The 27,018-nt window shown below is 34.1% G+C and overlaps 1 protein-coding gene across 5 annotated transcripts in view; it reads left to right on the top strand.

Moving 5' to 3' along the window:
* LOC129239527 (fasciclin-2) overlaps positions 1-27,018 on the top strand; it is a 158,277-nt gene that overhangs the window by 90,688 nt on the left and 40,571 nt on the right. For all 5 annotated transcript variants that reach the window (XM_054875068.1, XM_054875069.1, XM_054875070.1 and 2 more), the window contains one exon: positions 2,315-2,475. In XM_054875068.1, the coding sequence (XP_054731043.1) occupies positions 2,315-2,475 (161 nt within the window). The remainder of the gene's footprint in view (positions 1-2,314; positions 2,476-27,018) is intronic.

Here is a 27,018-nt window from a genome sequence, read left to right as displayed (position 1 = left end):
TTCATTATAAGCCAACTGAATGAACAACTGCTAAATTATAAATAATATTTTATATTTTTCGTTCTTTTTTTGAATTTTTTTTTTTTTTGGTTTTATTTTAATTTTAGTTTTTTTTTTTGGTTTTTGTTTCTTACATATTTCTTGTTATTCGGTGAAACTAATTTTTTCATTATTTTTTTGCGCATTTTAAATAAAACATCCCGACGTTAAAGGCTGTTTTGGAAACATAAAATTTTGTTTTAATGTTGTTTAGTGAAAAAATTAGGGTGTAGAAAAGGTTTAACTTTAAAATTTTAAATATTTTTTTATCAATGTTAATATTTTCTAAACTTTTTGTAGCTTTTACTTTAAACTTTTAAACATTTTTTATCAATTTTAAATTTGTTTTTGTTTTTTATATATTCCTTATCATTAAGTGAAAATTAGGTTTAATTTTAAAATTTAAAATTTTTTTTTACAAATTTCACAGTTTTTTGTGAAAAACTTAAACTTAAAAAACAAAGTTTTCTTTATCTATTTTAAAACTTGTGTCAAAAAACAATTGTTTTTTTGATTTTTTAATATAAATGCAGCAAAACTAAATTTTTTTTTTTCATTCCGTAGTTTTTTATTTTTTGTTAAAAACATTCAATTTTTAAATATTAAAAAACAATACTACTTTTAAATATTTTTTTATCAATTTTACAATTTTTCGTGAGAAACTTAAGCTTTAAAATATTTTTTTATCAACTTTAAAATTTTTGTCACAAGTTTTTTTTTTTCTTTTATTATAAATGTAACAAAAATATTTTTATCGATTTCAAGTTTTTTTGGATTTTTTATAGCTTTAAACATAAAACATTCAAATATTTTTTATCACTTTCAGAATTTTTGGTCAAAAACTTAAACTTAAGAAACAAAATTTTCTTTATCAATTTTAAAATTTGTGTCAAAAAATATTTTTTTTGGTTTTTTTAATATAAATATAGAAAAACTAAATTTTTTTTCTTTCCGTAGTTTTTTGTTAAAAAAAATTTATTTTTAAATATTAAAAAAAAAAATAGTTTTAAATATTTTTTTCTTAATTTTACAATTTTTTGTGAGAAACTTAAACTTTAAAATATATTTTTTTATCAATTTCAAAATTTTTGTTAAAAAAAAGTTTTTATTTTATTTTTTATTAAACTTTAAAATATATTTTTTTATCAATTTCAAAATTTTTGTTAAAAAAAAGTTTTTATTTTATTTTTTATTATAAATGTAACAAAAATATTTTTTATCGGTTTCAATTTTTTTTTTACTTTTTGTAGCTTTAAACATTAAACTTTTAAATAATTTTTATAATTTACACAATTTTTTGTGAAAAACTTACACTTAAAAAACAAAATTTTCCTTATCAATTTTAAACCTTGTGTCAAAAAACCTTGTTTTTAATTTTTTAATATAAATATAGCAAAACTATTTTTTTTCGTTTCGTAGTTTTTTATTTTTTGTAAAAAAAAACAATTTTTAAATATTAAAAAAAAAATACTATTTTTAACTATTATTTTATCAATTTTACAATTTTTTGTGAGAAATTCAACTGATTTTTTTTTTAACAATTTTAAAATTTTTGTCAAAAATTTGTTTTTCTGTTTTTATAAATGTTACAAAGCTAAATTAATTTTTTTTCCGTACTTTTTTGTTTTTTGTTAAAACCAAATTTGCCAAACTAGTGCCTACCCCACATTCACATTTTGCTGCCCATCAAAGAGTTAATAAAAACTTAATAATTGCATTTTATACTTACGAAAAAAAAATGATGCTATCCATAGCTAAAACCACAGCATACGAATGCATTACGATATTTGAATAAATAAAACTAACATTACTTAAATGAGCTTACTTTTGCAAGTGTAAGTGGAAAAGCATAAAATTGCAAAGCAATAAGTTTTGATATTTTCCCAAAAAAAGCACTAATTAAAACATTTGCTCTTCAAACGCTCAGCGCCGCATGCAATTTCGTGCTTCCCCCACTTGCTTTGCGCTTAGAAAATATTTCTATTATTGCGAAATTTATCACTAAATGTATATGTTTTTGCTCGTTATTCTTCTACTTTCATATACGCATACCGCACGCACCCACGTGCCTTTGCCTTCATCTGCCAAACGACATTGCGCCCAACAAAAACGTGCCACATACGCCAACTTTACCTACCAACCAACCAATCAACCAACCGACTTACTAACTTAACTACTTGCCGCATATCCTTTTAACGCGCGTCATGCATACATCACACATGCATGCAAAATGTTAATATTCGATGCATACACGCGCTTACATATACATGAACAGCACTGGCCGCAATCAGCCGCCGATGTATACGGAAACTCTGTCGGAAAGTTTGGCGCTGATGATCACCTCGTTGTCGGTCGAAATGGAAGGCAAATATTATTGCACCGCCTCCTATGCAAATACGGAATTACTGGAAACGAGCGTTATAATTAAAACTTATGGTAAGTTTATATTTAACTAGAAATACTACTTTTTTTAACTACACTTTATTGCGCTGCCCCTCACTGGAGTACCCGCTGACGCACCACTTACCTACACTCGGCTTGGCTTGGTGTGGTCTTTTATGCGTTTGCGCTGCTCCATGCCGCACTTGTGCTATTAGAGGTATACTTAGGCAATGCAAAGACATACGCCCGATACGCCAGGGCCGGCTTGTTATTTCTTGCTCTTGCAATATTCCCAATTTCATTTTATTTTGCTGTCGAAATTTTGTTGTATGTAATTTTTACTTTTGGTAATTTGTTTTAGAGCTTTGGAAAATTTTAAGTTTTCTTACAGTTGAGCGCATGGCTGCACTTCTTGTCTATGAAATTGTAGTATTACATTTCTATTTTGCACATTCAAATATGTAGATGTAACACACACGCCCACCACCAGCAATAGCATACACACAGGCGCATGGAAAATACACACAAAAACTCGAGTGGAATTGTCCCACTGCAAGCCACAGCAAAATGAAAAAAAAGAAGCTTTAAATTGCCGTACAGGAAAATACAGTGTGTATGCTGTTGCCTGCTTTTAGGGGCACGAGTAATGTGTGAAGTGTGCAAAGCGTGGTTGCAACTAAGTTTCCTCCCAAGTACAAATATGCTTGTCGGTACGTGTGTATTTAGCAGCAATTATGGTCATAAACAAGTTGTTGCAAGTGTTGGTGAGTGGGCGTGTATACGCCTACGCTCATGTATGGCCTTTTTGTGTGCGTGCTTGTGAAAGTTCTCGCAAGCAATTTTTAGTTCGCACAAATTTCAAGGCATAAGTTTCTAATGTTGCGCCATTTTAATTTATTTTTTTTTCTTCAATGCTTGAAGTCGTATGTAGATATGTGGCTTTACACCGATTTCTTGTGGTCTCGTTTAAGGCAGTAAATTCCTGTGTGGTCTGCCATGCCATGCCAACCATACATAGAAGTATATTTTTCATAAATGTATGTATGTATGTGTGTGTTATTTATAAGTGTATATGATCTACATAAATAAATTGAACTTTTCCCTGTTTGTTTGGAGTAAAAAGTGCAATCGTAGCTATCTACGAAAATTGAAAAGTTCTTAACCAAATATTGCACGATAATTGTGGGCAGAAAAGCAAATAAAAGAAATTGAAGTTTATTAGAGTTTTTGCACATTTAGTGGCTGGCGTTCAACTTGGATATTGTGATATTGGTAAAACACTGGAAACTTTTTCCGAAATCGAGAATAAATTAAAATGAACCATGCCTTGAAAATAAAAAGCAATATTAGATTAAAAAATTTAAATTGAGATGGGAATTTGCCTTCAATCAATACACGTTCTTTTGAATATGATGGGATTTCATTAAAACAAAATATAATTGAGTAAGGCTGTCATGGGTAAATTTGTATTGAACGATTTTTCTTATCATTGTTGCTAGGTTAGGTTAGGTGAGGTGGAAGCGGTTGTTCTGTGGCACACACTCAGGCTCATTGCCCATTGTGATACCAGATGGGGAACTTGGCCTTATCTCTCCTAAAAGCAGTGTGTACTTTTCAATGAAATTTTAAAAGATCCCGGAGTTCTGCAGAACTGCCATCTTCTAATTCATTAAAAACTTTTCTACCTAAAGTGGTAAACCTACGACGGGATAGAGCAGAACAGTGGCACAGAAGGTGCGAGATCATCTCTTCCGCTGCCTGCTGCAGACCACTTCATCTAGGCATCGTTCCTAGCAGATTCGGATTTTACATAAAATTCCCAGAAAAAAATCCTACTACAGCATAGCTCTAAAATCTTTAATTAATACGAAAATTTAGGGGAAATTATTGAAATGAAGAAAGTAGAAAAAACGCTGTTGAAAGTAAAAAGAATCTGATGCAAAAAAAAGTTAAATATTATACTTTTTTAATTGCAAAAAAAGTATGATTATAAAAAAAATGTAATTATTTGTTTCAAATATTGTTAAAAATTTTTCATCATCATCTATTAGCGTTACTGCTCGGGGTGGGCTTTAGCTTCCTCAGCAATCTTCCTCCGTTCAACACGATCCAGCGGTAGAGATTTTCAGTTGTTGATGTCTAATTTTTTCAGCTCCTTCGTGAGGCTATGCAGTCATGTAGTTTTTGGTCAGCCACTGGGTCTTGCGCATAAAGGACTGCAGTCCAGCAGAAGATTTTGTCGCCTACAGTCATTCGTGTAGATAATGCGACCTGCTCAGCTAATGCGTTGAGACTTGATAAATCTTACAAAGAAGAATAAGAAGAAAGCCATTGCAAAGACTTAGCAGCTCTTTATTGTACTTGATTCTGTACTTGCCATCTTCTTCGTTTATTGGGTCAAATACTTTAGGCAATATTTTGCGCTCAAATATTCTTAGGCTCTCCTCGTCTGCAAATTTCTGCGCCTTAGGTCAACACGGGTCGAATGAGCGATTTATAAATAGCGAGTTTGCACCTACGTGAAAGAGATTTTGACTCCAGTGGAGTTATGTTAGCGTAGTATGCACGATTCTCCGCCATTATCCTGTCAGATATACAGTACTGCCTGTTGTTCTCGTTACTTAAGACGGGTGCCTTGTATATGTCGGGATTTGGCAACCCTGGTGTTGCAATCTGGCAACTGACAGCTGTATCGCAAAGTTTGACATTTTTTACATCATCTTTTACGTACTCAGAACGTTTTGAAATACCAGCCCTATTTGTGTTGTTTACAGTAACTTAAAAGATTCATCTCGTCTCTCCAAGACGAATTTCGTGAAGGTCGTCCAAAATCAGTTGTTGTTCCGAAAACCATTGATGCTGTGCGCGAACTGATATTGCAAGATCGTCATGTGACCTATCGTGAAATTGAGACAATCTTAGGCATTAGTGGGACCAGCATACATTCAATATTGCATAAACATTTGACTGTCAAAAAAATTTGTTCGCGTTGGATCCCACACAATTTGTCAATCGCTCAAAAAAAGACTCGTGTCGATTGGTCGAAGGAAATGCTCAAAAAATACGATCGCGGGACTTCGAAACACGTCTATGACATCGTGCCAGGTGATGACTCATGGATTTACGCGTATGAGCCCGAAAGTAAACAGCAGTCGACTGTATGGGTGTTTCAAGATGAGCCAAATCCAACAAAAGTTGTTCGCGCACGACTTCCAAGCAAATGGTCGCCTGTTTTCGCCTGTTCGGAAAAACTGGACATGTCGCAACCGTACCACTAGAACAACGCAGAACACTAAATTCTGAGTGGTACGAGTACACAACCATTTGTTTGCCAGTTGTCTTCCAAGAAATTAGGAAAATCAATCGCCAAAGACGGATCACTCTTCACCAGGACAATGCGAGCTCTCACACATCGGCTCAAACAACTGCATTTTTGAGCACCCAAAACATCGAATTAATTGGTCATCCGCCGTATAGTCCTGACTTGGCACCGAATGACTTCTTTTTATTCCCGTACGTAAAAAACAAACTGAGAGGTCAACGTTTTTCGACACCTGAGTAAGCGGTTGCGGCATTCAGAATGCATGTTTTGGAGGTACCTCATTCAGAGTGGCAAAAGTGCTTCGACAATTGGTTCAAACGCATGCAAAAGTGTATAGATCTTCATGGAGAATATTTTGAAAAATAATAAAGTGATTTTAGATGATTAAAATTTGGTTTTGTTCTGTAATCCCGGCATATAAAAGGCACCCCTCGTACATACAAATTGTTTATTTCCAAAAATGAAACAAAAGGAAAACTAATTGCTGATATATGGACGGGAAATCGGCTACTTCCATCTAAAATATCTCCATTTTATGATATGAGCATAACTAAGGTTTTTTAAAAGTCTGAATAATATAATAGGCTGAACAGTCCCATTGTGATACCACTGGAGCTCGTTCTTTACACTCCTGAGTCTTCTCAGAACCGACCTGTGGATTTAATGAATTTTGCTATTTTGGCAAACATATTTGTGAGACTTCTTCAATGTTGCCAAGAAATACGAATCCGAAAGTCCTTTTCTGGGTACACAGAAGCTGTCCATTAATAGGCTTAAGTGTGCATTTTACAACAACCAAAAATAAAAAAAAAGACTCTTTGATCTCCCAACATATCCTCTTCAAAGATATTCACTTTATCTTAAAAACTTACTAAACCCACTTATGTGTTCTTCGAGACCCTTCTGCCACAAAAACATGCAAAAATTCTCGGGCATTAGTATATGTTAAAGTATTATTACATTTTCGTCACCAGATTTCCCACTTTTTGAGCTGACACGGTATAATTTGTGTCTCTGGCGAAACAAAAATTAGCTTCAACTAAAGATTACAATCTTTTGTGCAAAGCAATTTAGAAGCCTTTGACATTTATTTCAATCAACCCATTTGAAGCGAACTCCATTGACTGCAAAATTAGTCTAATTTCAAGAAATTGAAATACCCCCAAAGCAAATCACATTTACGCCAATAGTTGCGTTTTCCAGTTCATAAGAGCAGTCATTAAGCGAAAAGGCAAGAAATTTGCAAGAAATTCGCTCGAACAAGTTGAGCGTTAATCGCAAAATTCTGTAGCCTATTTGGAATATTCGGATGGAGAAATATCACTACAGCAGAGTGTGTCAGCGCGCACACACGTACAAGCAACGAAAGTGCACAAGAAGCCAGTCAGTAGCAGCAACTGCTGAAAGTTGCGTATACGACATGGCGAGCTTAAGAGAAGAAGAAAGCGCAAGAATTAACTGGCAGTCATGATAGCACGTAAACTAACGGCAATGTACATACATACGTACACACATAGTGTATACATACTTGTACATACACAAAAATGGCCGCACATGCAGGCTTATGCGGAAATTTTAAGAGAATTTCGCCACAAATATGGGTATATCGAAATTATTTGCGCAAGCGATTGAGACGCAGAGGAATGAATTGAAAATTAAAGTTTTTTTTTTGGTTGAGGAATTTGTTTTGTAATTATTTGCTGTGCTCGCACGAAACTAATTTTTTTTTGGTGCCAGCAAGTAATAACAAAAACGAAAAATATGAAAATAAGCGTCAATGCAAAAAAAATTATCTGGTCGAAATCAAGTCTGCAGCTTCTGATGCAGAGCAGCAATCGCCATCAGCATGCGGTTTCCCTTCGCCAGCAAGGACGTATGGTAAGCGCTTCGAGCTATAATAATGCAGCAGCACATGGACTAGAAAATTGCGTCAAATAATTGAACAGTTCTTATGCTGCCTTCACTTAACCTCCCCTGCGGCCATGCGTACTGGAGTATAGATAACATACTCATATCCGAAGTTTGCTTGTGTGTGAACTCATCGGCCATAGTTTGAGTATCAGCATAGCTGCAGGCAAGCATATTTGCTTTCGGTATACTTTTTTTATTATTTTTAAAACTTTTTTTTGTGGATTTTATTATTTTTAGCGCTATGAAGTGAAATAAACGAAACGAAAATACCGAACAGCGAATCACTTTGTGTTCGGATTGGTGGTTGGTGCATTATTTGCTGGCTTGCGTATTTTTATTGCCAGTATTTGCATTAAATATTTGCATAAATTTTTCTATATTTAGTATGTGGGCGTGGGTTTACTGGTGCTAAAACTCGTTATGAAGAGCTTAGAACTTTTTCCACATTTTTTATACGATCACGGTTGACCAGCAATGCTTTGGTATTTTCAATTAAGTATTTGTCCATGTTGTATTTTAAATTTATTTAACAGGTACCTGTAAAAACTTTTTTGTGGATTTTCGTTTTGCTTATAATAGCCTACGCTCTGAAAAACAAATATCTTTTTTTCTAAAATTTTTTTAAGCTCAACATTTATTCTGATTCTGTAACACCTTGAAATAAATATTTGGCTTTTATGAAGAAGACTTAATATGTCTATTCATGTTTTTGCAGTTCAATGTTTATTTTAATACTCCCCTAAAAAAATATTTTTGTTTTTCTACGGCATTTAATTGGCTAAATCTGAATTCTGAGTTCAGAATTTATTTTATAACCTCTCTGATATTTCAGCAGCCTGGAAAAAACTAATATTTTCACTCAGTTTTTTTTTATTTGCAGTTGGGGGTCAAATTTTATTTTAATGCTTATCTGAAAAAAAAAATTATTTTTTCTACGACAATTTAATGGACAATTCTGAAAAAAATTATATTTATCTTAAAACGTTTTTAAGATAAAAATTAATTTTAAGTTCTAAACCTTTTTAAAGTTCAATATTTATTTTAAGGTCACCAAAAATTTTTTTCTATTTCTATTTTATCTTAAAACTTTTTTAAGATTAAAATGTAGTTTAAGTTCTCAACCTTTTTTAAGTTCAATATTTATTTTAAGATCACCAAACATTTTTTTCTATTTCTATTTTATCTTAAAACTTTTTTAAGTTCAAAATGTAGTTTAAGTTCTACACCTTTTTTAAGTTCAATATTTATTTTAAGGTCACCAAAAATTTTTTTCTACACCTTTTTTAAGTTTAATATTTATTTTAAGGCATAAATAATATTCACTTTTTTCTAATATTCTTTTAAGTGCAACATTTATTTTATAGCCCCTCTGATTCTTTCAATAGCCTGAAAAATTATTGTGCTTTCTAAGAAAAATATTTTAACTCATTTTTACTCTGAAAAAAAAAAAAAAAATATTTTTCGAAAACATTTATTTAATGGCCTAGTTCTGAAAAGGCAATATTTTTCCTTAAAGTTTTTTAAGTTCAAAATTTATTTTCTAAGTTCTATGATTCTGTTAACAGCCTGAAACAAATTTATAAAGAAATTTAGATTTTTTTTAGAACTTGCTTAAATTCCAAATGAAATTTCAGAAAACATCAAAGTTACATTTGGGTATTAATTTACTAGCCCGAAATAAATTTAATGTTATTAGTTAATTTTTTTCTGTTAAATTTTTTATTTTATTACCTCTCAGAAAAACATTTTTTTCGTCCTAAGATTTGCTTAAAATAAAATTAAAGCGTAGACTTTCAAAGAATAGAAGATTTACATTTTTCCCTAAAATTTGGTTAAATTACAGATACAATACTGGAAAGAATTGCAGTTACTTTTGGAAATGGATTTCATGGCCTACACTCTTAAAAAAATTATTTTATATCTTAAAACCTTTTCAGTTCAAAATTTATTTTGGAAAATATATATTTTTCCAAAACTCTGTTAAACGCAAAATTTGTTTTATAAACTCTCTAATTAAATAATGGAATTTTTTAAATTTTTATTTTATTGCCTCTCTGAGAATGTTTTTTATTTTTCCTAAGATTTACTAAAAATAAAATCAAAGTTACAGTTTGGCCTTTATTTCATGGTCTACACCTTTAAAATAACTATATTTTTCCCAGATCATTTTTAAATTTTAGAAAAATTTATTTATAATATAAAATTTTATTATTTATATAATATATATTATAATTTTTAAAACAATAAAATTCTAGTTTAGAAATGTTAATAATAGAAAAATTTATTGTTTTTTTAAATAAAATTTTATTAGAAAACTTTGTTGTTTTTTTAAATAAAATAATAAACATTTTATGAAAAAAATATAGTTTTTTTTATAAAAAAATAAATAATAAAATTTGTATAAAAAAAATATATTGTTTAAAAAAAAAAAAATTACTTACAAAAACAATAAATTTTTCTAAAACTCCCTAGCAGCTTGAAAGAAAAGATAATTTTAATTGGTTTCTTACAGTTCTGAAAAAATTATTTTGTTTTTTTTTGTTTTAAGATTTGCTGAAATCCTTATTATTTAATGGTTTACGCTCTCGAAAAAACTATATTTTTTCGAGAACTTTTTAAATTAAAAATTTATTTACAAAAATTGTATTTTTGTAAGCTCAAAAATTTTTTTCTAAACTCTCTGATTGAACAGTTGAACCAAAAACTGAACAAAAAAACGATTTATATTTTTTATTTAGTTTTTTTCAGTTCAAATAATGTTAACATTTTTATTTTACTGCCTCCCTGAGATAATTTGTATTTTTTCTAAGATTTGCTTAAAATAAAACCATAATTTTAGGTCGGCCTGTAATAAAGCTTTGGTATTTTTTCTGTCATTAATTTATGTACTGCCGTTAGGGTGCGGGCTTCTAAGCTTTTTTAGGGAATTTTTTTTTTAACAAAAAACATTGAATTGATTGAAGCATCGAGATTATTTTATCAATATTTTCAGCTACAGCTCGTGAGTATTTTTATGTTTTGAGCTGCTATTTACCAAATGAAAATATTCCAAAAAAAGACAGACATTCGGAACGACGCTCTTCTCTACTTGCGGTATAAGCCCACGGTAAGCCGGAGAGAGTGCCGCTTAACACACCTAACAAAAACATACCTCAAAATTTTGGTTTAATCTGTCTCATTGATAATTAAATAAAGCTCTTTCCATCGTGTAACATATTTTTTCCAATACTTTATTAATTCATGCAGTTGAGCGATGATTTTTGGCTCCCCGAGCCACGCAATGTTCTTGAGGTCCAGCATAACCTGGCATATAAAATGAGTATTCCATCAGTCCAAGAGCCGTGCATTTGCAGTGATTTTATTTTAAACACTCATCAACTTCATGGCAGCTCTTGCATTGTGTCGCCCAGTGAAAAGAGATCCTCCTTCAGGATTTATTTTAATGGCCACTAAAGTGTTGATCATAAATTACTAAAAGAGGATATTTCCCCCCTTTGCCATACATTACACATACAGTCGCAGATCTATTTTCGGACCCCTTGGCCTTTTTTAATTTCCTTTCCTTTATTTTCCTTTCAACTTTGACCAGTGTTGATGGATTTTCGTCAACTTCATAACAGCTTAATTCTGCTCACCTCTGAACTCGTAAATTCAACTGCTCTCTATTTTTCATTTTAAAATCCATTGCATTGTACTATACACTTTAGAGAATTTCAATCACATCGAGTTCGCATTGAGGTCAACCCCATGAAAGTTCATCAGTTGCATATCGATTTGCATTGAAACTCCGCACTGATCTGCTCAGGTGCATGTGCATATGTATTGTACTTATATGCGTATGTGAGCGCATGATTGAGTATTTGTAGCTATTCGGATTGTCTGCTGCCTTAAGGTTGAGAATAAATGGTTTATTTGATGTATTTTCCTTGCTGTCGACAGTATCCATTGCTGATGGCTTCAAAATCTGCCAGCGACAGCCACGTCAGCAACAGCAGCAACAGTATGAAATCAAGAAGAATGCACATATATGGGAAAAGCATATTCATTTATGTGTGTGTATGCATACATTCCCAAGGATACATAAATGCAAGATATTGAGGTAATACAATCAGAAGTGTTTACCATCGAGTGTTCGACGTAGCGGCAGAAAGTACTAGGTTCCAAATCAACCGCGATTTGCGACATAAAAGTAAAACAAAAAGTTTTTTTCTGAACAGTATTTGCTCCTCGCAAACTAATATGAACTCTTAGTATAATTCTGGCACAAAAGCTTTCTCATAAAAACCGTCAGCAGTGGCATAAAAATGTAGAGCCCTCCAATAGTAGCACAACATGAAGAAGCACCTAGGAAATTGGAAGAAAAGCACCGCCTAAAACTCTCGATGCACCACACTATTAGTACTGTTATTATTATTAACCCGGCAGTAAAATCTTTTAGCTAAGCACCAGTACTAGACTAGCCCCCTTGACATAGTACCAGTGAATGCTCACGCAAATACCCTCAGTTGTCTGTTTCACTTTATACAAAGATGTATTTAGAAAATTTTGTAACAAAAGAAAATTAAATTTAATGCAAGAGACTCTGTATAACAAATATTACACAAAATCCAGAGAGGTTTTTATTCATGGCAGCAATGGTTTTGATATCTAAAAATTTAGCTTTTTGTGTTTTTATTGTCAAAACCGGCGCTATGAAAAGATGTCCTACCAACCATATTTTCATCAAAAGTCTCTGATTAGTAATCCGTAGATGCTAATAGTACTAGGGTAGGTAGGGTTACGATGGTTTCCACTCTCCGTGAGTGTGTATAGGTCCTTTGTAGTACCACTAGATTGACCTCAAGCTCCCCTTCTAATTCCCAATGTGGTGCGACAACTTCGTCTCTCGGATAAACGATATAATACTGTGGTAGCTGCCGACTCCAAGTCTGCCAGACATTCAAAGAAGTAAAAGTTTAGACGATGTCGCATTCTGGCAAAAGCGGAATGGTTATAGAATATGTGTTCAATGCACTACATTTCCTTCGCGTTCCTGCAGTTACTTCAGAAGTCATTAAAGGATAACCCCTTACGCATCCCATGTACTCTCATTAGGCAGTCTCTGATGATGAGGTCAACTATTGTACTAACGGAAAACCAGTCTAGGTTGATGAATAACCTAGTTCTGTGTTAATTTTTTCCATGCCAAACCTGTTTAGTTATCGCACAATTGTGTTCGGTGGTCCGTCTACTGTTGACTCGCTCGATATAGTCCAACCTGATCCAGAGCTTGCTTCAGAAGAAAAATATGGCCACAAACTGAAGGAAATTGACCGATTCAACAGGTTCAGCTGGTTAGGAGGCTCATTTGCGATGCAGTCGTGCAACAATCTTTTGTACATACAACATTCAACATTCGATTGCTACTTTCAAGGTGATATTATTGCACTGTAAAGATTTCATGGCAGTTTTACTGTCAGAATAGGTAGTGATCGCTTGTGCTCCGACCAGTTCCTGTCTAAAATAATACAGTCGCATTTTAATTTAAAAAAACTCTGTGGAAAATTGTGAACGCTCTTGGTTGAATCTCAATATAACCACTGAACCTACCAACACTCAAATAAACCTCCGTTTTGGAATCCGGTAGCCATGTTTGGAATTGCTCTAAATTTATTGACTTGTCTTTTTTGTCTGAATCCTGCGAAGTGTATTTTCGATAATGTGCTTGACCTGGTCCATCCATTTTGTCTCGGTATAAAAGCCCACTAGCCGCCAGTAGCACAATAAATCATTACTCACTAATGTAAATTCTTTCTCTTGTATATAAGAATCTCCAAGTGAAGCCTAGTTCTTCTCCTCGTTCTTCCAACGCAGTGGAGACCTTCCTTTACCTCTGCTACCACTTTCGGGCATCGTATCGAATACTTTCAGAGCCGGTGCGCTTATGTCCATTCATACTACATGAACTACGCTGAATGCTAAATCGCTGCATTATATCCATGACTGCGTAAACTCAGACAGCTCATCATTCCAACGCCCTCGAGATTCGCCGTCGCCAACGTGCGAAGGTCCATAAATCCTTCTCAGAATCTTTCTCTCGAGCACTCCAAAGGTCATTGTTGTTGTTGTTGTTGTGATAGCAGCAGAGTAAACAATCTCTGTTACTGTTGGAGTGACAGTCCTTGGCCGGATTTAAGTCTGGTCGTTCCGATAATGTAGACCCAACTGTCGCGTGAACGGCTTCAAGGACCGTCACATGTGGTGTTATTGTCGTCCAATCTTCTGCGCCATACAGACGGATATGAGGAGAGACTTCTCAAGGGTCTTCTTACAATATATATCGGATTGAGAGGAAACAAAGTAAGGAAAAAAGGGAGCTTAGGATAAAGGGAACTTAGACAGGCATTTGACTTATAGCGCTAATATCGCTATAGAACCAGAGCCAGCTGGCTACAAGCTTATTCATAGTCGGGCTCCTTCATTTAGTTTCATTTTCAATTTGACCGACATCAAGCAGAAAGCACTTTCCTTGCAACGTCTAATGGTATCAGCACATTCTTTGCACGACACTTCTGCAGAAGTAGTCCATACAAAACTGTAACACTCGGCGTCCATTTTTCCTCAATCAGAGACCAGTCACCAAATGATGTATGGTATATGTATGTATATATGTGTGGTATATGTATTTATGTATGTATGCATGCATGCATGAATATTGCAACCCTGAATACGCTATGTTGCGTATTTCCTGCAAACATTTTCATTTTGCTCTAAATCGAAGATTTTGAGGAAACTTGCTGTCACATTCAAGTGGAAAATAGCTTGCCAAATTGCATACACTTATGGGTATTAAGCAACAACAGCAACAAAAACAACAAAGTTAGCTGCAATAACAATCATAACTAAGCATTAGTATGCCGGAGCAATGAGAAATTCATGAAAATAAATGCCAAATAAATAAAAAAACAGGAAGAGAAAGAGAATTTGCTTGAAATGTGAATTGTTCTTTGAAGGAAATCCATTTTGTTTAGCTCACGCATGCATACATTTAGAGCTATACCTATTTAGATATTACTTTTATATGCACACACACACACATTCATACACATATATGTATATACAGCTAGGTGGAATTGTTTAATTACAAAAAAAATCGAGTTTATGCTGGCCTCGGAAAGTGACTTGCTTGAGGTGCTGTGTGTGCGTGTATGTGTGTGGTTGAGAGTGGCAATGCAATTTCTATGCCTTTTCTTCTATGAAATTGATTTTATATTTTGCTAAATATGTTGGTGTAGTATTTAATGAAAATTAGAAAACTAATTCAAATAACAAATTAAGCGCCGTAATATGCATTTGAATGATGTGAGCATTGAAGTGAAATATTTTTTTGATTTTTTTTAGAAAATCATATTTTGCTTGATTTTGTGTTTTGAAAAGCATTCTATTGAATTGCTCTTGACCACTTGAAAGCTTCAATGATTTTAATAATTGATAGAGTAATTGAAAATAACTGCAAATGACAAGCTAACCTAAATCGAGTTTTACTTAATTGAATTTGCGAAACTTTTGTTTACGCATAAAAGAAGGAAAATTAAAAGACAAATCATTGTGATTTATAATAAAAATACCACAAGCAGATAACGAAAGTTTATGGGCATCATATGCACCGTCTGTTTGTAAGAAAATTGGATTCAAATTTTTTATAAAGGGTTTTTCAATTGGCGCGGGTCGATTTTTGCGCCCTGTGGCAGCCATTTTGTTTTGATGACATCTGTCAAATCTTTTGTTTATTATTCAGTTGTTTATGCCAAATCATCATGGCAAGTGACATGGTGGCCCTTCCAATTTCTTATGGCCCATATTGAACCATATGGACCTAGACGACATGTGGTTCCAGCAGGACGGCGCTACGTGCCACACAGCAAACGCCATTTTATTCCATTTCAACATCTACCCGCCTTTATTTAAAAACCCTTTTTTTACAATATTTCATATAAGCAACTAATTTAGAGACGTTTCTCTTCGACCAATTAGGTAGCGCCTGTGCGCGCCTGGCCTTTCATTCTGGCAAAATTCTTTTTGTAGCGTTGCATGCCCTTCTCATGCTAGCTGAAGTGACAATATGACTTTTACCATGCACCAAGAGACAGGCGAGTGTTAGTACCCTCTCTCACTAATTCCTCCACCTTACTTTCCCCTGGTCTGTCACTATTCCCTGGCACCCAAATCAAATGCATGCGGAAATACTGCCGACATTCGTTAAGAAATGCTCGGCATTTGCGGGCAATGATGGAATTTGTGACAACCGCACCAAGAGATTTAATCGCCACTTAGATATCAAAAGAAATAAAAAATTCTCTAAAGGTAGTTACACATTTTTACCCAACCAGAGGCCAATCGCAATAATGGCTAGAATTTCAACCTCAAATACGCCACAGTGATTAAGAAGACGAGCCGGACTGCTTACTTTTGTCTTCTTACAGTAGACGTCTAAGCCAACTTTATCATCAAGATTTGAGCCATCAGTAAAGAATCGTTGTTTTACAACCAGGTATATTGTGAACCCACTCACGTCTCGCTGAAATTATAATACTAACTAAGCTATTAAAATATGGTTCATCCGAACAATAGTCAATAGGATTAGTTGGACCCAGACCGAGTGTTTGGGCCAAGTGTCCAACACCACTGATTAGTTGCCCCAAGCCGAGCAGCAGAGTTTCCAGCATACTAACCTAGTCTAGGGGAGGTAAAAAGAAAAGACTATTCAAAGCAACAGAGTGTGTGGTTCTAAGAGCGCCACTGAGACATAGTGTGAATAACCAGTAGTGAATAATTCCTAGACGATACCTCTTTTGTATCATCAATATAAAAATTTTGTTTAAAGGATTTCTTTCGTATTTTCCTACAAAATATGTAAAAAATTGGAATATGGTAAAAATGGAGGTATTTTTTGGTAAGCAATTATTAAAAAACAAATGTTTCTAAAAGATTTCTTCCGTATTTTCCCATAAAATATGTAACAAAAAAAATTTTAGCTATTTTTTGGTAAGCAATTATAGAAAAAAACTTATTTTTTTTAATTCAATTTTCAAAATTCATTTAATTAAAAATATTAAAAAACTTTAATATAAAAAAATTTTAATTCAAAATTTTTTTTTTTGTTATAATTTTTCCAAAAAAAATTTTTATTAATATTTTTAATTTAAAAAAGAAAATTTTCATATTAAAATTTTTTTTTTTTCCATTAAAAAATAAATGTTTTTAAAGAATTTCTTGCGTATATTCGTATAGAATATAAAAAAAGTATGGAGAAATTTGTTGGTAAAGAATTACACAGGGCAACAAAAAAAAAAAAAATCGGCGGCAATAATTTTGTTAATGGTTTTCATTAGCACTTGTATTATATATATTGAGTATGAAATTACATTTTTTGAATTGACTCTGGTTCTTGAGACAAACGCAAAATTAAAAATTACTAAAAAAATTTAAAGTGCCCTCCTACAGTTGCACTAATTTGATTAAACCTAACTACGGTTTCGTTATCTGTTTGCATATTTAGGTACAACACTTTCACTTATTTGCTGTTAGACTCAGAAGTTATCAGTTAGTGTCATTTTTTAGTTTTAAAGAAATTGTTGTCTCGAAAATATGAGTTCGTCACGAAAACCTTGTGTTAACGATTGCAACAGTTTTTGTTATATATGTGGCAAATTTTGTTCGCAAAAGCAAAGAAAACAGATCACAGAGTTTGTGAAAACAACCTACCGAGCATACTTTGGGATAAAGTATGTACAAAAGAATAAATATTGGGTGCCCAATATTGTGTGTAAGTCTTGTGTAGAATCTTTGCGATACTGGAGCCAAGGAGGACGTAAAGGGCTTCAATTCGGAGTACCGATGATGTGGAATGAGCCAACAAATCATTTTAATGACTGTTATTTCTGTGCAGTAAAAGTGAAAGGTGCAAACCGTTTTAAGAAACGGAATTGGGTTTATCCTAATATTAAATCAGTTAGACCCCCAGTATTGCACAGTGACAATTTACCAATTCCTGTATTTACAGGACCATCTTCTGCTAACTGTAATGACATTGAAATGTTAGAGAATTATGACAATCAAGCAAGCAGCAGTGAAAGCGAGTTCGAAGAAAGTAGTTGTATGAAACAAAGATTTTCGCAAGCAGAACTTAGCGACTTGGTTCGTGATTTAAATTTATCAAAAAAATCTGCCGAAATTCTTGCTTCAAGACTAAAAGAAAAACAATGTCTACAACCGGTAACGCCACATTCTTTAGGAGAGCAAGAACTTCTTCCTTTCTTTCAAGAAGAATACAAGCTTGTATTTTGTAACAATGTTTCTGGTCTGTTAAATTGTATGGGGCATCCTGAATATAATCCTGAACATTGGAGACTTTTTATAAATAGCTCAAAAAGAAGTCTGAAATGTGTATTGCTGCACAATGGAAATAAATTTGCTTCGGTTCCAATTGGTCATTCAACGAAACTAAAAGAATAATACCAAAATATTAAAATTGTTTTAGAAAAGATTTTATACGCACAACATCAATGGTCAGTATGTGTGGACTTAAAGATGGTGAATTTTTTATTAGGTCAGCAAGGTGGGTATACTAAATACCCCTGTTTCATATGTCTATGGGATAGTCGCGCAAAAAAAGAACATTGGACTAGAAAGGTTTGGCCTTTGAGAGAAAATATGGAAGTAGGAAAAGCAAATGTGTTTCATGAACCACTGATAAGCCGAGAAAATATTCTTCTTCCACCACTTCACATCAAGCTTGGGCTAATGAAACAGTTTATCAAAGCGCTTGATAAGACCGGTGACTGTTTTAAATATGTGTGTCAAAAATTTCCGTCTTTAAGTATGGAAAAATTAAAAGCAGGTGTCTTTGATGGGCCGCAGATCCGTACTCTTATAAAAGACATTGAATTTATAAACCATATGTCACAAATTGAATCTAAAGCATGGCTAAGCTTTGTCTTAGTAGTCAAAAATTTTTTGGGGAATCATAAGGCACCAGATTACCAAAAACTAGTTGATGAAATGCTTCGAAATTTCTGCAGTTTAGGAGCTAGTATGAGCATTAAATTGCATTTCCTTCATAGCCATTTGGACAAATTCCCGAAAAACTTGGGCGATTATAGTGAGGAACAGGGAGAACGGTTCCACCAGGATATAAAAATAATGGAAGAAAGGTACCAAGGTCGATGGGACTGCCACATGATGGCAGACTACTGCTGGACCTTATTAAGGGATTGTCCTAAGCAAAACCATAACAGAAAAACTTTTTTGTAATGTTTTTAAATTATTTAAGTTAACTGCAAATATATATTTTTGTTTTTGTATAATTTTTAATGAAATATATTAATAAAAATATTTTTTTAGTGCATATTGGTATTTTAATACTGTTTTTTTTCAGTGAAATAGATAATAGTCTATATCTCAAAAACTAGAGTCAATTTGAGAAATCTAAAATTTGTCTAGTATTCAGTACACTAGTCTCACACAGAATTGACTTAAACCAATCCTGCCGCAAAATGACTGTTCCCCAGTGTTATTAATAAAGCATTTGCTTTGAATTCTTGGTAGTATGAAAAAAAATTTACATACACAAATTTACAATACGTAACTCGGTTTTTTTAACAATTAAAAAATTAAAAAAAAATTTATCTAAAAAAATCTTAATATCGGCATGTTTTTTTTACTTATGCTTAAGTGAAAGACTTGAGTTTTCATTTAAAATGATATCTAACTTTTTTATGGGGAACTAAAATTTCATGACTGAATTTTTATCTTCAATTGATCAACTTTCAGTTGTTAAAAAACCAAGTTGTGTTTTGTAAATTTAAATTTTTTTCATAAAACCTATAGAATTTCAGGTAATCTTTGTTCGCTTAAGTATTTACAAGGCGCTTCCACGTTGCAATAGTGTCGTAGGCAACAGGATTTTGTCCAGGCTATCGCTAAAAATTTCTTAAATAAAAGTCATTAAAACAATGAAAAACGAAGTCTGCTTATAGAAACTTAGATGTATTCTCTTTTGGTCACATAGTAAAAAAATACACTGTGGATTTATTTCCACTACAAATAAATGTCGTTCCAAATTGCAGGCAACGAGTATTTGACCAACCAAATAGAAATTTCATTTAATTTGCGTCTACAAAGGAAAACGCATCAGCAAAAGGCAAACAACAAAAAAAAATAAATAGAGAGCAAAAAGTGAGAATAGAAGAAAACACAAACGAAACTTCCTTCCACTTTGTGTCAGATAATTGACCAATCCAAATAGCAAACAAACACAATTTGAAACTTTTTTCAATGAAAATGCAGACAGCCAAATGCGTTTCTTATAAGAATTTATTTACCAAATACATATGCAAACACACACACATATGTACCTACACGTACATACTCCACGCCAACACTACTTGCATGCACCCATAGGACAAAGAAAAAAGCCAACAGGGACAACAAAAGAATAAGACTAGGTAAGTAGCAACAGCAGCTAGAAGGAAGAACCAAATCCAGTCTGAGGAAAAAATAGGGAAATCTAAAGCCAATACGACAAGTTGCTTTGTGCAAAAGACATTCACAAATAGATGACTCAGTGCCAATAAATTGCAAATAAAATTTCATGCCAATTCGAAAAAGCAATCGAAATGCATACATGCGCATGCACACATATACAAATATATGTATGTGAGGATGTATGGTATAAATGCGCAAACGAGAATGCATTAGCAGTGGCGAGACAAATAAAAAATTTTAAATATCAACTTGAGAGAGAGAGAGCGGGACGAGGGGAGAGCAGCAGACAGGCAGGCAGGCAGTGAAACAAGCAGCTGTGAACCTGCAGTGAGGAAGCAAGCAAAGAAGTAAGAGTGCACAGCGAAGCATACATCAAGGCACCGCATGATGCACAGCAGGATTAGGATATGTGGCATGTCCAGGATTTGGTTTTCCAACATGCAGCAGTGCGGTATGTGGCATGCGAATACATCAAAAGTATAAAGCCAGTGGGCTTATAAGCCGCTAAAGAATAGTATTGTTTATGAATGCAAGCGAAAATCGTGCGAGCAGTTGAGGTAAAGTAAAACTTTTACTGCTTAAAGTGGTAAGGTAGGGCTGCCAGATTTGCAAAATTTAGAAGTTATTGGCATTACATAAATTACTGCAAAGTAATATTTATTTTAATAGAATTTCATTCAAAAATTATTTAGATTTTAAATGAATGTTTGAATGCAGCATTGCAGTCTTTGCGAACTCGAATACAACCGCCGGCTTCTTAGATTAGACTAGATTTGTGGAAGGTTGGACAAGTCCAAGCACTCAGTCAGAAAGACCGTTGTACTACATAGAAAAAATAGAGAGACAGGATAGATACAAAGATAAGGATGGTATGACGGAAAAATTGAATTGAGATCAGGTTAGGTTAGGTTGTTGGGTTGTTAGTCAGTTGAGGTCGCTCTTCCGCAAATCTTTTAGATTCATTAATGAATCTTAAGAGATCCGCAAGAAGAAGAGTATGAACTTTATCCATACTGAGTACATCGCAGCACCAGTATTATCAAGTTCTTCCTACTAAATTTTAGGAGAAAGGTCGCTAAATTCCTGTTTGGTTTTTTCACAAAGCACTTGTCTACTCTGCAGGAACCCAACTCAGACTCATGAAGTCATCAATGCATATTTGAATCGATGCAGAAATGATACCTAGAAAGACGTCTGCTAACCCTATCCTATATATATAATATATATTGGCGCGTACACCCTTTTTGGGTGTTTGGCCGAGGTCCTCTTCCTATTTGTGGTGTGCGTCTTGATGTTGTTCCATAAATGGAACTAATGGAACTACAGTTTCAAGCCGACTCCGAACGGCAGATATTTTTATGAGGAGCTTTTCATGGCAGAAATACACTCGGAGGTTTGCCATTGCCTGCCAAGGGGCGACCGCTATTAGAAAAATGTTTTTCTTAATTTTGCTGTTTCACCGAGATTCGAACCGACGTTCTCTCTGCGAATTGCGAATGGTAGGCACGCACCAACCCATTCGGCGACGGCGGCCGCTGGCCCTATCCTATATACTCAATTTTACAAGCCCATTTCACAGTTGCTGGGCAGTTGCCCATTTCACAGAATGACTCTGCAGATATTTATCTTGAAGATCAGTGGCGCTTTTATTATCAGCTAGACTAGAAACCCTCAATACGATTTCCCCGCAAAATGATAGGATGTGGGTTCCCTTCAAAACCTGTGGTCTAATTCTGGAAAGGTGGGTTTCACGTCAACTCAGCGAGCGCTGGTTTACTGGGCAAACATGCAGAGTTTCGAGATCCTTCCGGTCACGGGTGAATCGAAGGCGCTCGGGGGAATTTCTGAGACCAGTAAAGCTGCGATTCTCGAATTTTGTAGGCCTCCTTACCGAATTTTGTCGGTTAGGTATCCAGGTCTTTTCTGCAGGAACTGTTTGAAGAGTGAAGTGGAATCATCTCAGCACCTACTCCTCAGCTGTACTGATCTCGTTGCAGTGAAATGCAGATATTTCGGCTCCCATTGACTCAGCTCTCTACGACTGCAGGTATATCAGGTTTAGTTACCACACACCTAAAGAATTGTATCAGTAGCTTGAAGCAGTTAAAACAAATGTAATTAGCCACCATTCGTTCGTCATCTTTCACTCACCCAAGGCCCCCCTTTCTCTTTTTCCCTGTATTGTATCACAGGAGACGAATTGGATTTTCCGTCCAAGTGGGCTTTTGATTGAGTAGCCATTTAACCTAACCTAGTCTATCCCGCTTATTATAGATATTGACCGACAAGCTACAAAAAATGCCTAGAGTCTAATCGCGGCAGCTAATTGAAATCAGCAAGACGGCTGATAATACCCTGCAACAATTTTACAGTCATTGTCTGGGGGCGGAATGAAACCAATATAAAATGGAAACTCAATGGTAAATAAAGTAAGCCCGAAAGTTTTTGCATTGATTTGTAAGCCCCTAAAGTTTTTTGAAGTTTGATTTTTTAACTGATGCTATGTCACGCCGAAACCTCATATCATCTAAGTTCAGTGGCACCACTATTAGAAACCGTTTTGTCCATCATTTGCTGTTTCATGTCCGAGGTTTCGAGTCCCTACGGATTACTGAATGGTAGTCATGCGCCAACCCATTCGGCTATGGCGGCCACAAAATACTACGAAATAGGGATTTGAAATTCTCTCTCACAATTCTCCAGTCTAGAAGCGCTCTCGATTGCCTCCGATTCACAGGTCGGAGGCAGAAGACAGCCTTTTGTAAACTGTTCTGAAGTCCACTAGTCCAGAATCACTTTGCTGGTAGTCGCTCAGCCTTTGTTAGACTGATTTGCAGTCCACTGGTCCAGGAGTAGCTTACTGAAACATTTTCCGCTAAATGTTTCATGAGCGCCTAGTCAGTTTGTCTGTCATGCATACGAGTTCAATTTCCTGCATGAGCTGAAATATTTATCAACTATAAAATCTTTGTGGCAACACTGGGCTACAGTACGTGCCATTATAGGTATACAAGCAAATGAGTATACATACATAAATATATATTTACCAACTGTTTATTATATGCTGATACGTGCGCCGCACGTATTCTGTCTCCTCGCTGCCCAAGCATTGCTAACTCACTCGCCTGGGCTGCCTTGTAAAGATTCATCATATTTGCTTTAGAAAAGCTAACTTCCAACAACGCCAAGCAACAATAGCAACAACAACAAAGGAAAACAGTTTGCTAAGAAAGTTCAAGTTAAAGTACAAACACGAACACAAACATTTACATACGAATATGTGCATATAAGCGCAGTGTAACATATCCTTCACTGTAGCGCCCACTTCCGCTGACGTGGCTGCTGTTGCAACTGCGACTACCACGATGATACTTTAGTTGTGCTTTGGCGGCAATAACATCAGACTATTGTGCACGGATTGTAAACGGAAGATGACGCCTTCGCATCAGCACAAACACACGCGTAAATGTATGCGCCTGAATGTATGCTTGCCTGGAAGTTGACAACAGTGAGACACTCGAGGAATCAAGCTCTCAGTCGCATATGCAATACACACGCACGCACACACGCACGCACACACGCACCGACACATTGAGTAAAGCCACATTAAAACAAACAAAACTAATGGCAAAGAAGCAACCAAACAACAAAAATAAAAATAATAATAGCAACTTAACGAAACTACAAACAGCATATAACAAAGTGGAGGTAACGGCTGCGGCTGTAGCTGCAGCTATGGCTGTGTCGTTGATGGCATGAGCACCAAGAATGCCTGCAGCATTCCGACAGCGCAATTGAATCTGCGGTGCAGATTTAAGTGCCTTGTTACAACGAGAATGGTGAATGTAGCGAGACGGACAACAACATGACATGCATTCATACTCACATGCATGCATACGCGCATACATTTATACATCAATGGGCACCCTCTAAAGGCCAGCTAAAATCAGAGTTAACAACAAATGCATTTATTTTAACTTTTTCGATGTTTTTATGACTTTCTTTCATTGTCCATTTGATGGAGCTATAGCGTAGAAAGTAGAAAGTAGAAAATGCGGAGAGTCCACCGCTTGGCGGGCGAGATGGCGTGTTGAAGCATCTACTTCCACAACTCAAGTGCAGCTATGCCAAAACTTAGCTTGTTTCCTACTTTCAATTTTATTTTAGTGTCCCTTTCTCAGCCAATAACTTCTTTCGAAACGTCCGAAAAACCAAGCTCGGGCTCTGTTTTGCACCGTTTAGAGAGCAGTAAGGACTGCGAATAAGAGAATCGATAGCTTCCCTTGCTTTTTGTTTGCACTACTTTTGCAAACCGTTCGATTCAGCATTGATAAAATTAAATTGGAAATTTTATTTGTACACAAAAAAGAGAAAAACATCACTAAGCATTGCACCCGCATTCCAACAAAAGGGCAAACACAAAACAAAAGTCAATTGCAATAAAAATTCAAAGCAAAAGCTTTCACACAAACTTGGCACCCAGCGTTGCGTGTTGTTGAAGTGAAATGTTGTGTAATCGCTGACATACTCATACATACATAAAAACATTTATTGCTTTATTCCAATAAGTTTGTACAAATTTCACAAATTGAAAAGATAAAGTCTCACTCCGGCTAGTCAATTCCAGCTGAACGAAACTTTTTTTACTTTTAAATGCAACTTTTACGTTAACGCGTTACCTAATGGTGGTAAAGTGTTTGTAAGTGGTTTTGGCGACTTGAAATGCCAAGAAATCGTGGATTATTGCATAAAACCAAACTTGCATAGCAAAGCTCACATAACAATAATTGCCGAAATAGAGTAAAAGTCGTGTTACTGGTATGCGAGCTTTGATAAAAGAAGCTTTGGAAACAAAAATTAGGGCAAGAAACATAGCAATTGAGCCTTCAGAAGCTTAACGAAGGAATGTTAGCCTGCTCACAAGTAAAATTGATTTACGGTTGCCCTGTAAAATAAGAAGAATATTTTTTATACATTCCAAACGAAGCATTTCAAACGAAACAAATAAAATATATCTAAAAACTTAACGAAGGTGGAAAAAAATTAAATCATTTTGCACATAAAGTGCTTATACACTAGGCTTAATAAAAGCAGAAAATTTTGTGAAAAAACTGAACGCAACTTAAGGGAAGCAAAAAAACTTTTAAATGATGTCAAACATAATATGCTTATATAGACTAGGCTTAATAATAGCAGAAAAATAGATCACAAAAACTTAACGAAACTGAACGAAAGTAAAATAAACTATTAATGATGTCAAACATAATATGCTCATAGGCCAAGCTTAGTAATAGCAGAAAAATATGTGACAAAAAACTTAACGAAAGTAAAAACACTTTTAAATGATGTTGAACATCATATGCTTTTAAACTAGGCGTCATAATAGCAAACAAATATGTGTTAAAAACTGCACGAAACGCTAAGAAATTGGTAAGTGAAATACTTAGACGAGCTGATCATAGATTAGATAAGATTTTCTACGAGGTTTACACTTCAACGTCATGATCTTTTGCGCACTCTACTCATCACAGTACATCATCCAAACCCAATTGCTTATTAAACTCAGGATATACATATATACATATATACATATATGTGTTGAATTGAGCGTAAGCTCAAGTTCTGTAACTTCTGGCTACAGTTCGCCGAGATGTTACAACGTTCTCCGCGATATAGCATTACATTCAAGGAGCGGAGATCATACAGAAACGGACAAGAAATACTTTCATATAAAAGAAGTATAGGGAGGAAGTTTGAAATATTAGTTTAAATAAAATAAAATTTTGTTAATATGATTTCATTCTATAAGTTTCCTATAGTGTGCAGAGTAACATGCAGATAACTTGCAACTGAATACTGAAAAAATCAACATTTAAAAATAATATGAAATTTTCAACTTAACGAAACTTTTATAAACTTAATGAAATTCCAAGAAAGTATAAATTTTTATTTCTCTTTTTAATCTATTCTAAATTTTGCCATTGGATGCTAACGCGCAAAAAAAAAAAAAACTTAACGAAACTCATTGAATATGGAAGACTTGAGTTTTTCGCTTTTTTTAAAGCTTTATTTCCGACGCACTTTCGCCCGTTTGTTATAAGACACAAAATGGCAAAATCTGAAAGTTTTAATTGCAAAGTAAGTTTAAAAGTTGGCGTAAAATAAATTTTTTTTAACACTTGAGACATGCTTACGAAGAGTTTAAAAATTTACGATATATTATATTTTAAAACTTAAACAAATATTAGAATTTTATTCATTGTCACTATCAATTTTACTTGACTGATACTGAAAAATTGTTAACAAAATATCTTAACGAATATTTAAAAACAGCATGGAAACATAAAAGTTTTACTATTTTATTCAATATTATGCTTAGCTATAAATTTTACTCCACTGATACTTATAAAGTGTTAAGAAATTAGTTTAACGAAATTTTTTGAGGTTAATGAAACTTTAAAAATCTAACGAAAATTTAAAAACCTGACGAAACTTTACAAACTTAATGAAACTTTAAAAACTACATAACCGTACACAAATGTTACTATTTTATTTATTATCACGCTTTACTATCAATTTTACTTGAGTGATACTGAAAAATTGTTAAAAAACTATATGAACGAGCATTTAAAAAATGTATGGAAACATAAAGGTTTTACTATTTTATTCAATATTACGCTTAGCTATAAATTTTCTCCACTGATGTTAGCAAAGTGTTAGGAAGTGAGCTAAACAAAATTTTGTAGAACTTAACGAAACTTTAAAAATTTAACGAAACTTTGAAAATTTAACGAAACTTTAAAAAACTGCATACACGTATACAACTGTTACTTTTTTAT

Source organism: Anastrepha obliqua, chromosome 2, assembly GCF_027943255.1.
Source record: "Anastrepha obliqua isolate idAnaObli1 chromosome 2, idAnaObli1_1.0, whole genome shotgun sequence".
NCBI classification, from domain to species: domain Eukaryota; kingdom Metazoa; phylum Arthropoda; class Insecta; order Diptera; family Tephritidae; genus Anastrepha; species Anastrepha obliqua.
The sequence above is the reverse complement of the archived record's forward strand: the minus strand, read 5'-3'. Positions and strand labels throughout refer to the sequence as shown.